Genomic DNA, 13,952 nt, shown 5'->3' with positions numbered 1-13,952 from the left:
TGACATAGCATACTATGTAGCCATTGGAAACAGCAAATCAGATGTACACATACAAAATGAATGGATTATGTTACAGACGTGTAAATGTAACGATGAGATATATAACACAATGAGAGTTAACATGCATTAAAAATACATGCACTCAGGCAGCTTTTCCTGCCAACACGGGTCCTGTCCTGTGCTTTAATAAAATCACCTTTTTGCACCAAAAAAAAAAAAAAAAAAAAAAAAAAAAAAATACATGCACTCAAATACATTTTGCAAAAACACATACAACTAAAAGGGCACACAATAAGCACAGTAGAATGGTTGCCTATCAGGATACAGGAACTAGGCTAAGGTGAAATTTAAAGATGTTCCTAACTCCCCATCTCATTTCATGGAAGTGTAGGGATTCTTTTGTGTAGGATATGATCTGTAAATGTGTCTAGCTGGCAGTATGATGAAAGGAAATGAAACGACTGAAATGAAATGGGAATTTGATATCCCCAAATCTAGTGTGAGATCTACACATCTACATATCCAGAATGAGAAGCAGGTTCTTAAGCTGACTTCATTGCTCAAAGATCTCACAGATCTTTGAGAATAATATTTCCTTCTAACACCAAAGCACTTCCCTATTCTGGCTCTTCTAGGATGGATTCCAATTGAAATATTATGTTGTGATATATACAGTTATTTTATGACACTCTGATTTTTTTTTTCTTTAACTTTACAGAGACTGTGCAGTTGATCCAACTTGTGTTTTATGCATGGAGTGCTTTTTGGGAAGTATTCACAGAGACCATCGATATAGGGTTAGTAATGCCCAGATAATAACCATACCCACTATTAAATTTTATATTAGATACCTTTTCTGTCTTTTTTAAATTCCAAGATTTAACACTAAAATGGGGGAGACTGGTTTAAGAAATGTGTTGTTTTAACACCATTAAACATATGATAGCAGTGTAGAAATGAATTATGAATCCAGGCTTCCTGAATACATGGTTTAGGAAAGACAGCACAGATATCAGCTCCTGCATATTGCTTTTCAGCTAGTTTGTTTTGCTATTTTCTTATTGTTTATTATCTTCATAATTCTAGGTTTATGCAGAAGGTTATCAAAAATTAGAGGATAAAGATGAGAGGTAAAGGAAAGGGAAGGACATGGGTGAAAAGGAGTAAGGAAGTGTCAGGATTATACATTTAAGAAATGCTTTGTTGGTCATTGTCTACAGAAGATTTGTCATTTCTTAATATTAAAGAGGCATCTACTACATCGCGGAAGAGGGCCCAACTCCAGAACATAAGACCCACCTATTTTATTATTTTTCTACTGCTATAATGCAGTCAGTACTTTGCAAAAAGTCAGGTATGTTTGCTTTTAAATCAAGGATATGAACAAAGACAGTTTATGCTAAGCCTGTCCTAAGCCTGTCCTGGTTCCTCTACTAGAAATTGAAGGCAAAGCCGTGAGCATTCAAAAGTTAAGGAAGTGTTAGTAGCTGGAACTTTTCACCCTCAAATGAAATAGTAGAGGGAATATTGCAATCTTATTATTAATTCAGGAGCCCTGTTGGCTCAGGACTTTTCCTCCTGTTTGTTTGTTTTTTTTCACTCTACCCGAGTATTGCTAATAATGAACTAAAGCAGCTACAAAATTAAGACCCCTTGTGTCTTTGTATGTTTTTATTTTCAGAAGTCAGTAAGAGAATCCCAGTTTTCTTTAAGCTGTTCTATCTATATCTCGGGTAACCAGAAGAAGAATAAAAACTATAGGGTTATCATTTTCCAAATGGCTGCCTCCTCATGGTTTGTGGGTTTTTTGTGGGGTTTTTTTGTTTGTTTGTTTGTGTTTTGGCATATATCCCTGCAGCCCCTGGGAATAATTGTCACTTGTGGATTTACATTAATTATATTTTTATATATAACAGATACTTTCTTTGGACAGTATGTAATAGGGCTCGTTCTGAAATTTGCAGCAAATACCCACTCCTAAAACTCTCTCGTGCAGTATTTTTTTAAGGTAGAATTTCCTATAATTAATGAGTTGTATCTTGCTAGATTCCTTGAATCATTGCCATATCTTAGGGAAGTATGAATAATTCTTGAACCCTGCAGATGGTAAAAACCTTTTCTGACCAGACAATCCACTTTACATTTCCTGAGCTGCTTTCCTTGTCCAAGAATGCTATTTAGAGGGTGTTAGAAAAAGAAAAACAAACTATTTCTGTAGGTTTTGTTGGTGACTTTCTCTTATCAGATGCAACAATCTTCTAGGGAAAAATAACCATAGTAGTCTTTACAGCTCTTGAATCTGTTATATTACATTAGAGCACTGTAACCAGGTGACATTAATACCAACATTGTACCAAAGCCCAGCAGGAAAACCCTGTTGGTTTTCCTAATTAAGGAAGTCATGTAGGTAGGCACATTTTACCTCTTTAAACTAGACTAGACACTACAAAGTAGCTTATTTCAGCTAGTTTGATTAAGTGATTTCAGAATCACTTAATTTAGGCTTATTTAAGCTTTAAAACATCAAGAGGTTTGGCATTTTATTTCATTTTACTCCTCAAAAGAAATGAAACATTTTAGCGATGTTATTTCCTTAGCACTTGCTATTCTCATTTATAATCTGATAGCCCTCAGTAAATACTTATTGACAAGATACTTTACAATTTTTTTTCAAGATGACAACGTCAGGAGGTGGAGGTTTCTGTGACTGTGGTGATACTGAAGCTTGGAAAGAGGGTCCTTACTGTCAAAAACATGAACTTAACACCTCTGAAATTGAGGAAGAAGAGGTAAAAACGTTTTCACAAAGTTGTTTTTAAGGAAATACTGTTTTAACCACAAGTTTGAAATATTTTCAGACATAGGAACTAGGTTATGAGAAATGAATAAGCAAAATAGTCCTGTCGCTCTTACCAGTGACTAGACCTACTTTGAAAGGTCTTTTACATTTTATGGATGTCATACCATTGCTATTAGTACTCACTTGTCATTCTGGAAGTTTAATTTAATTTGGACTTCTATTTGAGGTTTTGTTTTAAGTCCTCATTTATTACTGAAAGATTATTTTTCCTATGTGTATAGATTAATTTTGTTGTTTTTTGTATATTTGTGTTGTGACTAAGATTTTGTAGGCCAGGTACCCTTCTTTTCTGTAACTATACGTGGGAGCCAATTCTAATCACCATCTGGCATATCAGTGTCATTGGATATGTGATGAGACCAAGTATAAATAGCAAAGTACAAATTACAGTCACTCCAGCTGTAAATATGTGCTTTTTAAAATTCTTGATTCTGCATTATTTTCTCTAAATGATATTTGTAATGATATAGTAGGCTCTTACTAAATAAATACTTAAATCTCTGCTGCTATTTCTGACAGTTTGATGTTTGATTCAACACCCTCATTTCAGATTTTATTTTTAAATGATAGAGAAGTAGATACATTCAAAGTACTTATGCATCGTTAGCAGCTCTGCTACAGATTTGGGGCAAGTGAACATTAATAGTACTTCCTGGTCCTCATACCTTACAAGTCTCAAATATTTGACCTGCACTTTATGGTGCAGGACAGAGTCTTTTAGACTGTGTTCCACTGTGCTTAGGACAGATTAAAATTTGTGTGAAATGATTGAGTGCTATGAAAAACATATACTTTGTGTTTCATTTGCCTCGTGTAAGGCAAATGTGGTGTAGGATTTGCAACAGACACCCAGTGATTAGAGTTTCAGATTTCTCCACTTCTATTGGAGGAGCTCCATTTTTATCTCTTTTATATATTGGATTGGATTTCCATTTGTAAAAATACAAGACAAATATTTGACAAAAAGAGCTGTACTTTTAATTTAAAAAAATGAAGACTGGTTTAAAACTATGGGAGAAGACATTTGCAAATCATATACAGTAGTCCCACCTTATCCATGGAGGGTGTGTTCCAAGACCCCCTGTTGATATCTGAAGTTGTGGATAGTACTGAACCCTATAGATACTATTTTTTTTCTTATTCATACATACCTATGATAAGGTTTAATTTATAAAGTCTAATTTTTTGTCAGTAAGAGACTGGTAATAACTAATAATAAAATAGGACAATTATAACAGTATATCATAATAGAAGTTAGGTGAGTGAGCGCTCACTCACTTGCTCTCATAATATTGTACTGTACCTACCTTTCTTGTGATGATGTGAGATGATAAAATGCCTACTTTGATGAGATGAAGTGAGGTGAAGGCCATAGGCATTGTGACATAAAGTTAGGCTACTGTTGACCTTCTGACCATGCCTCAGAAGAAAGAGTATCTGCTTCCAGTCTCCCAACTGACCTGGTGGTGACCAAAACCATGGCTAAGGGGGGACTTAATGTATCTGAGAAAGGTTTTGTATTCAGGGTATATATCTTACAACTCAACAACAGAACCACAAACAACACAAAAATGGGCAAAGGACTTGAATAGACATTTCTCCAAAGAAGATATAATACATATGACCAACAAACATATGAAAACATAGTCAGCATCATTAGTTATTAGGGAAATGCAAATTGAAACCACTTCACACCCACTAAGATGGCTATAATCAGAAAAAAAGGAATGTATGTGTTGGTGAAGATGTAGAAAAAGTGGAGCCCTGCAGGGTACATGCCTAAAGGGGATGCAAAATAATTCAGAGCCGTGGAACAGTTTGACTATTCCTCCAAAGATTAAACATAGAATTGCCATATGAGCCTGTAGTTTCACTGTTAGGTATATACCCAAAAGCACTGGAAGCAGGTGTTCAAATGAGTATCAACTGTAATGTCTATCAGTAGATGAATGGATAGACAAATTGTGGTGTACAGATAACGTACTATTACTCAGACATAGAAAGGAATGAAATACTGATCCCTGGTACAACTTGGATGAACCTCCAAAACATTATTCTAAGTGAAGGAAGCCAGACACAAAAGAACACGTATTGTCTGATTCCATTTATATAAAATACCCAAAATAGGTAAACTTGTAGACAAAACACACACTGGTGGTTGCCAAGGGCTGGGGAAGGGGAGAATGGCAAAAACTGCTTAATGGGTAGGGGGTTTTACTTTGAAGTAATAGAAATGTTTTGGAACTATAGAAAGGCGGTAGTGGTACAATATTATGAATGTACTAAATACCACCAATTAGTTTACTTTAAAATGGTTAGGTTTCTGTTCTGTGAATTTCACCTCAATAAATTACTTAGAAAAATCTTAGGACTTTTGTTACCTTTTAATCTTTGTTTTAGATAGACTGAAAATAATTTTTGAATAAAATTTGCTTGCAGTTACTCTGTTGACTTTATACTCGTACATAAGTTGGGTAGCTATCAAATATTGACGACTTGAGTTAATTTCCTGTTAGGAAGATGTTAGCAAGATTGCCTGCCTGGCTTAAGTTATATGGTTCTGCCTGGAGAATCTATACTGCAGCAACTTGACAGAGAATAAACCTCCACACTCTGCCATTTAATTCCAATTTAAGAATTCAGTTAAGAGAAATGAAGTCCTCAAGGATAAAACTGTAAGAGAAGCTATTTTTAAAATAGCATTTTGTTTAGCATTCCTGGTCCCCACTCAGTAAATTTATACATATATCTAGGTTTTTTTTATCTTTTATGCTTAAAATGGAAGAAAGCTATAAAATATTTGCAATGTACTTTTTTAGTCTGTCATAGAATTGTTTTTATTGAATGTAATTTTTTATTATACATTTAGCCTGCATCTTAAGAAAAAAGTTGGAAAAAATATACCTGTATATTATCAAGTATATACTTGATAATACACTTCTCTAGGGATAATGTTTAGCAGTTCCATGGATCTTCTCAACTCTTGGCATTTGGGATGGGACTTTTGTTGTTGTTATATAGGCCAGGGATCAGCAAACTATGGCCCCATAGAGGCCCGTTACTGGCACCATCATAAACTAAGAATGGTTTTTATATTTTTAAATATTTGGAAAAAATCAATAGGATGGTGTCTGTGGCATGTGAAAATGGTAGGAAATTCAGATTTTGGTGTCTATAAACAAAACTGTACTGCAACACAGGTATTTTTAATTGTGTATTGTCTATAACTGCTTTTCCACTGCAACAGCAAAATTGAGCAGCTGTAACAAATACCCTGTAGACTACAAAAACTAAAAGACTTAGTATCTGACTCTTCACAGGAAAAGTTTGCTGACCCCAGATACATGCTGTCAGAAGCATTGTGTTTACTTATTTCCCACTCACTAACTGGCAGTAGCATCTCCCATCACTGTGGCAACAGTAAATGCCCAGCCAGGTTTCCAATGGGCCCTTTGGGCATGGGGATAAGTAGGGAGTCTGGACTGTCTCTTTTGATCATCTTCATAGGACCTATAAGAAGTTTCTCTTCCGTCTCTGCATTAGGAAGTGTTATGTTTCTCTTGCTATGGGTCTGGTAACTGATTCCGTTTCCTTTTGTTGAGGCTTCTGGGAAACAGAGCCAAATGTTTGGAAACAGTGCCTGTGTGTAGTAGCTATTTGGAAATTTATATGATCTGCCTTTACAGTAAACATATTATCACCTAATTTTCCTACCTTTATTCTGGTTTTGCCCACTTTGTACATCTATTTTTTTTAATACTGTCTCATTACACTGATGTATTCTTAAGTTGCTGTAAAACCTTTTTGGAATGAAATTTAATTCAGTAACTAATGCACTGAATGAACGACCTCAGTGAAGACTTTTTTTTACCTGAAATTTTCCCTTATCGATACTGCTCTCATCTCAAATGAATGCAGATTTGTGATTATTAATAGCTAAAAATTATGCCAAGTACTATACTTTGTTTATCTCATTTAATTCTCAGAACAGTCCTGTTAGATAAGTACTGCTGTTACAGAGATTTTATAGCCGCAGAAGCTTGGGTTTTAGATTTAAAAACTTGCCCAAAGTCTTTTTTTTTTTTTTTAAGTTTATTTTGAGAGAGAGAGCACATGCAAAAATGCGAGAAGGGGAGGGGCAGAGAGAGAATCCCAAGCAGGCTCAGCTCTGTCAGTACAGAGCCCGATGTGGGGCTCGAACCCACGAACCATGAGATCATGACCTTCACTGAAATCAAGACTCAGACACTTAACCAACTGAACCACCCAGGTGCCACCCAGAGCGTCTTAATGGTAATTTAAACTCCAGTAATGGAACTCTTTAACAGTGTATTGCCCTGATTTTATTTTTTTCTCCAAATTTTTATTTAAATTCCAGTTAGTTAGCCAGTGGAATATTAGCTTCGGGTATAGATTTTAGTGATTCATAGTGATTCATCACTTACATACAACACCCAGTGGTCATCATAGCAAGTGTCCTCCTTAATACTCATTACCTATTTACCCCATCCCTCACCTACCTCTTCTCTAGTAACCATCAGTTTGTTCTCTATGGTTAAGAGTCTGTTTCTTGGTGGGGCACCTGGGTGGCTCAGTCAGTTGAGCATCTGACTCCGGTTTCAGCTCAGGTCATGATCTCACATTTTGTAAGTTCGAGCCCCACATTGGGCTCTCAGTTGACAGCACAGAGCCTGCTTGGGTTTCTCTCTCCCTGTCTCTCTGTCCCTTCCCCACTTGTGCTGTCTCTGTCTCTCTCAAAATAAGTAAATAAACTTTAAAAAAAATTTTTTTTAAAGTCTGTTTCTTGGTTTGCCTGTCTTTATTCCTGCCCCCTGTTCATTTGTTTTGTTTCTTAAATTCTACATGTTAGTGAAATCGTATGGTATTTGTCTTTGACTAACTTATTTCCATTAGCATAATACTCTCTAGCTCCATCCACATTGTTACAAATGGTAAGATTTCATTCTTTTTTATGGCTGAGTAATATTCCAGTCTGTGTGTGTGTGTGTGTGTGCACGTGTGCGCGCACACATGCATACATATACATATACCGCATTTTTTCCATTCACCAGTGGATAGACATTTGGGCTTCTTTCATAATTTGGCTATTGTTGATGATGCTACATTGCACTGATTTTTAAAGTAATTTTTAGCAGTGGAATTTTTTTTTAATAAAAGTCTAATTTAAAAATCTTAATAGTAACAGATAAAAGTGGTATTATTTTTTTATTCCTGTATAATTAGCATACAGTGTTATATTAGCTTCAGGTGTGCCATATAGTGTTTCAGCAATCCTACACATTACTCAGTGCTCCTCATGATTAAGTGTACTCTTAATCCCCTTCACCTATTTTCACATGTCCCCCCACCCACTTCCCCTCTGGTAACTAACAATTTGATTCCCTATATTTCAGAGTCCGTCTTTTGTTTGTCCTTTTTTCTTTGTTCAGTTGTTTCTTAAATTCCACATATGAGGGGCACCTGGGTGGCTCAGTCAGTTAAGTGGCTGACTCTTGGTTTCAGCTCAGGTCATGATCTCATGGTTTCTGAGTTCAAGCCCTGTATTGGCTCCATGCTGACAGCATGGAGACTGCTTGGGATTCTCTCTCTCTCTTCCTCTCTCTCTACCCCTCCCTTGCTTGTGCTCTCTCTCTTTCCCTCAAACTTAAAAAAAAAAAAAATTCCACATATGAGTGAAATCATATGGTATTTGTCTTTCTCTGCCTGACTTACTTCACTTAGCATTATAACTTATAGATTCATACACATTGTTTCAAATGGCAAGATTTTATTCTTTTTTATGGCTGAGTAATAATTCCATTGTATACATATGCCACATCTTTATCCTATCAGTGGTCACTAAAAGTGGTATTATTAATGAATTTATTTTTTATAAGTTGAATTGTGTATTAGTTACTTGTTAGAAAGTCAACTTGTGAAATAAGCGAGGTTGTTTTGATGACTGGTTTCTAGTTTATTACTAGTTTTAGTTGGGCAGTATAGAGAAATGTAATTTTTCCGTATCCATAGCTTATTTGCGTATGATAAGAGTTAAAATTATTATTATAAGACAGTATATGCTTACATTAAAAAAAATTCAATGGGGCACCTAGGTGGCTCAGTCGACTGGGCATCCAACTTCGACTCAGGTCATGGTCTTGAGGTTCGTGAGTTTGAGCCCCACGTCGGGCTCTGTGCTGACAGCTCAGACCCTGGAGCCTACTTTGGATTCTGTGTCTCCCTTTCTCTCTGTCCCTCCCCTGCTCATGCTCTGTCTCTTTCTCTCTCTCCCAAAAATAAATAAACATTAACAACATTTTTTAAAATTCAAACATTATAGTAGTGTATCACATAAAAGACTAGTTTTCCATAACCCCCACTGCCTTCTAACATAAGCACAGATGATCTTTTTAACAATATGCCTTGTATTCTTCTGGTTTGAAAGAAGAATAACTCAAGTTGACTCACTGACAAAGATGTGTATTTTCTAAAATAAACATACTCAAAGAACTAGTTATTAGTCATAGTTGATAATACAACATAGGATGAGATGGTCATTTATTTACTCATTCCAACTGACTTACGCTCTCATAAGAGCAATTTGAGCAGAAGTCTTTCTTAGTGTTTAATTTACTATTGTACATATGAGTAGACTTGCACAGCCTAGTATCCTTTCACTGCAGAAATAATTCTTTTTAATCAGTGATCATTTTTCAAGAAGTTGACATGTGTATCCAAAAATAGCAGAAAAATCTGTATTCCTAGGCCTGCCCCAAATTTGGCCAATGTAATAGCATATTCCTAGGCCTGCCCCAAATTTGGCCAATGTAATAGCAAAGTTACCAGTTGGTGATCCCCAATATGTAATATAACACATTTTAGAGTATATTTTTACATTACTATTTTAAAATACAGATAATTATATATTTTTAAACTGATGTACAATTCAAACAGGAAACAGCTCTACCAGGTCCTGGGATTTTGTACAACAGTTTGAACACTACTGGCCTGGATTCTCAAGAATTGGCAGCAATTTCTCTTTCAGGATCTGTTCCGTGCTTATAAATCTTGTTTGTTGTAATTGTTTCATCCTCTGATGTCTTGTAACGTGGGACGTAATTGTGAGAAATGGAATAATTGTAAGATAATATCACCAAGGAAACTGAATTTTCTACTTTCTATTTTGGTGTAGCATAAGGTTCATATTGTTATTAATACCCATACTTTTATGAATCCCCAGTTTGGTTCCTTCTTTGTATGGATTGTTTCACTATGTTAATCATTTCTAGCCTCTATAAGAAATAGTCAAATAAACTATGCTGGTAGGATAAAAAAATTTTCTTACATGGGACATATAAAGCAATCCATTGAGAAGAGTTGTGTAGGTTAAAAAAGTGCTGTGAGACTTTGAAAAGTCTTCTTACTCTTCTTACTTTTTCTTCTGTTCTTCAAGCTCTACACCCATCTCCTTTAGGAATCTTTGTCTTGTTTTTCCCCCATTCTTTTTATTCCTCCTCTCCATTTGTTTTGTGTCAGTTCTACTAGGCTTATCTTTGGTGAGGATGTGCAAAAATGTCTGTATCCTTCATGTATATTTGCAAGAATGTGTTGATTCCTATTCTATGATGTTGGAACATACTGATTTTCTTATTTGAGAAATGAATAGAACACTAACTAGCCATTAAGCTAAATAACATGTTTAGATTTAAGATAAAGCATAAAGATTAAAATCGTGTAAAACATTTTGCCTAAAAGGTATGATAAACTCAGTGTATGTTTATAGTAATACTTTTTCACATAACCTAGAAATTTTGTGACATACTCCCAGTTAAGTATAAGATGCAAAGTTCCCTGTTCCATGCATACTCAACGTGCCCTGATGAAATAAAGTAGACAAGGGAATCAAGGGGTAGTTTTCAGACTTTGTTGATTTCTTCCCTTTAGAATCCTCAAAATCAGGCTCTCCTTCATACCTGTAAAACTAAATATTGCTGGTCTGCCCTTGGATAACATTCCTTTGTTTATTCTGGAAATTGGGATTAGGAGGATACGAAGCCATAAAGATGGTTTGATGTTAAGTTTTAAAGATCTTGGAATGCCATTCTAAAATGTTTAGATTTATGCATTAGGCATTGGGGTGCCATTGAACGTTTTTGATTCAGTAATTGGGATCATTATGAACAAAGTGTTTTAGGAAACTGGATTTGGTAGGATGTAATGTACAGGCTCAAACCGAAGAGAAGCCGAAGCTGGAAGATCAGCCAGCTGTTTACATTAGTATTTTGAGGTAAGGGAAGATGAGAATTAATGTGCATTTAAGATGGTTGCGGTTTTTTTTTTTTTTTTTTCTGTTCTTTCAGGATCCTCTTGTGCATTTATCAGAAGATGTGATAGCAAGAACCTACAACATTTTTGCTATTATGTTTCGATATGCAGTCGAGATACTAACCTGGGAAAAAGAAAGTGAACTGCCAGCAGATTTAGAGATGGTGTAAGTGTGACACATTTATTCTTCATATTCGTATTTGCTCAAACTCAGTTTTAACCATTTTGATTCTAATTCCTCAAATTGAGTTGGAGCAAGGATAGAAGGATAGAGCATAATCTTTTCTTTTGTAATAATTACTTTCCCACAGAACAACTCTTTTATTTTATAGCTTTTAAATATGTGTGATCCACTTAGTTGGTAGAGGTTTCTCCCTGTTAATTGATTGGTTTAGTTAAGCCATGTCAGGGCTCTGCCCCTGGTTTCAGGCACAGGCAGTTTTCTGTTCTTCGTGTGATAAAACTGGTAACTCCAATATTTTTACCATTTGTACTTAGATTATTGAGGAGGTTGCGAACATGTGACCAGAGAGCTGGATTCGGCCATAGCTGTTTTAAGGGCTTCCTTTTCCATGTGATGTGCTTGCCTCAAGCAACAGTCTCTTTAAATCTAACCGAGATTGTTAGAATTGTATTCATATTTAAGGTTGATTACAAGTTGAAGTGAGGGTCTGATGAACATTGGTTTCTGTTTTGCTTTTCAGTAGTATTCTAGATAATTAGGTTGTGGGTTGTTTTTTTTTAAAAAGTAAGGTGTTAGCTGTATCTTTTTGGAAATGTTGAAAATGGTACCTCAGGAACTTGTCTTCACATACAGGTGTACCTTGTGGGTTTTGTAGGTTGGGTCCAGACCACTGCAATAAAGTTCGCCACATCAACTGACTCTTTTTTCAGTTGAACACTTAGAGGCCATTATAGGGTTATTAATTGGCCTACTTTCAATATTGTGTCTCAGGGAACAGGGAGGCCCCAGGAGAGGAAGACAGACGGGGAAACAGCTGGTGGGTGGAGCAGTAAGAACACACACAACATTTATCAATTAAGTTTTCAATCTTATGTGAATATGATTCCGAGTGCCCCAAAACAATTAGGATAGTAACACCAAAGATCAGTGATCACAAATCGCCATAAGAAATACAGTAATGATTAAAAAAAAGTTTGAAATATTGTAAGAATTACCAAAATGTGATGTAGAGACAGGACATGAGCAAATGCTGTTGGAAAGATGGCATTGATAGGCTTGCTCAACATAGGGTTGCCACAAACCTTCAATTTGTAAAAACAAATAAACAAAACCCCACAGTATTTGTAAAGCACAATAAAACAAGATGTGCCTGTACTTCAAGTTGGGAGCCATTGATCGAAAGCCCAAATTTAGACCCTAGAGCATAGAAGAGTTTTGTTTTTTAATTTTTTTTAATGTTTATTTATTTTTGAGAAAGATAGACACAGTGAGAGCAGAGGAGGGGCAGAAAGAGAGGGAGACACAAAATCTGAAGCAGGCTCCAGGCTCTGAGCTGTCAGCACAGAGCCTGATGCAAGGCTCGAACTCAATGACCTGTGAGATCATGACCTGAGCTGAAGTCAGACACTTAACCGACTGAGCCACCCAGGCACCTCAGAAGAGTTTTGTTTTTACCTTTTTGTTCCATTGTAGGTTCAAGGCTACCAATATATAAGGGAAAAGAATCTAACTTGCTTCTTTTATAATGTTTTCCCATGTTAGTAAACTACCCAGAAACCTGAATCACCTATACCCATTTAGATTTCAAGTCCAGCTGGTTCTTCCTCCATCAAACCATTCTACTTCTGGCGTGCCTGGGTGGCTTAGTCGGTTAAACGTCCGACTTCCGCTAAGGTCATGATCTCACGGTCCGTGAGTTCGAGCCCCGTGTCGGCCTCTGTGCTGACAGCTCAGAGCCTGGAGTCTGCTTCAGATTCTGTGTCTCCCTCTCTCTCTGACCCTCCCCTGTTCATGCTCTGTCTCTCTCTGTCTCAAAAATAAATAAACATTAAAAAAAAAAAAACATTCTACTTCTGTTCCTCTCTATTACTACTATCCTAGTCCAGATTAATTAGTTATTCAGCAACATGGCCTCCCTAACTGAACTGCCATATCTACTCTTGTCCCTTAAGATTCATTCACACTGTAGCACAATGAACTTTAAGACAAATCTGACTATCTCTCCTATTTTAAATCCTTCAATGCCCTTAGAATGGCAAAATCAATTTCCATTGTAAGGTCTTCAAGATTTCTGCCTCTCTCCAACCTAATCTTCTCCCTCCCTGTGTTCCAGTTCCTAATACTTCCCTTTGCCACCTCAGGACCTTTGCATTCACCCTCCTCTAGCCCAGGTTTCTCAACTGTTGGCATTTAGGACCAGATTAGTTCTTTGTTATAAGGGCTGTCCAGTGCATTGTAGAATTTTTTTGTTTTATTAATTTATTTTTTTAGTAATCTCTACCCCCAGCATGGGGCTCGAACTCACAACCCTGAGATCAAGAGTCACATGCTCTTCTAACTGAGCCCATCAGGTGCCCAGTGGATTGTAGAATATTTAGCAGCATCCCTGGCCCTTATACACTAGATGCCAGTGACATTCCTGCCCCGGTCATGACAACAAAAAATGTCTCCAGACATTGCCAAATAGTCCTCTGTGGGGGACAGAGAATTGCCTCTAGTTGAGAACCACTGATAGCCAATTCTGACTTTAGGCGTCAGATGACTTCTGTGGCAGTTCTTCTCTGAAGTCCCAGACCTGTTTTG

The 13,952-nt window shown here is 36.4% G+C and overlaps 1 protein-coding gene across 6 annotated transcripts in view; it reads left to right on the top strand.

The window, feature by feature from the left end:
- Positions 1–13,952, top strand: part of UBR2 (ubiquitin protein ligase E3 component n-recognin 2) — a 123,921-nt gene that overhangs the window by 36,457 nt on the left and 73,512 nt on the right. For all 6 annotated transcript variants that reach the window (XM_053905002.1, XM_053905003.1, XM_053905001.1 and 3 more), the window contains exons 3-5: positions 719–797; positions 2,676–2,789; positions 11,221–11,351. In XM_053905002.1, coding sequence (XP_053760977.1) covers positions 719–797; positions 2,676–2,789; positions 11,221–11,351 — 324 coding nt within the window. The remainder of the gene's footprint in view (positions 1–718; positions 798–2,675; positions 2,790–11,220; positions 11,352–13,952) is intronic.

This window comes from Panthera pardus, unplaced genomic scaffold, assembly GCF_024362965.1.
Source record: "Panthera pardus isolate Hobbes unplaced genomic scaffold, ASM2436296v1 HiC_scaffold_17, whole genome shotgun sequence".
Classification (NCBI taxonomy): domain Eukaryota; kingdom Metazoa; phylum Chordata; class Mammalia; order Carnivora; family Felidae; genus Panthera; species Panthera pardus.
This window is presented reverse-complemented; position numbering and strand designations above follow the sequence as displayed.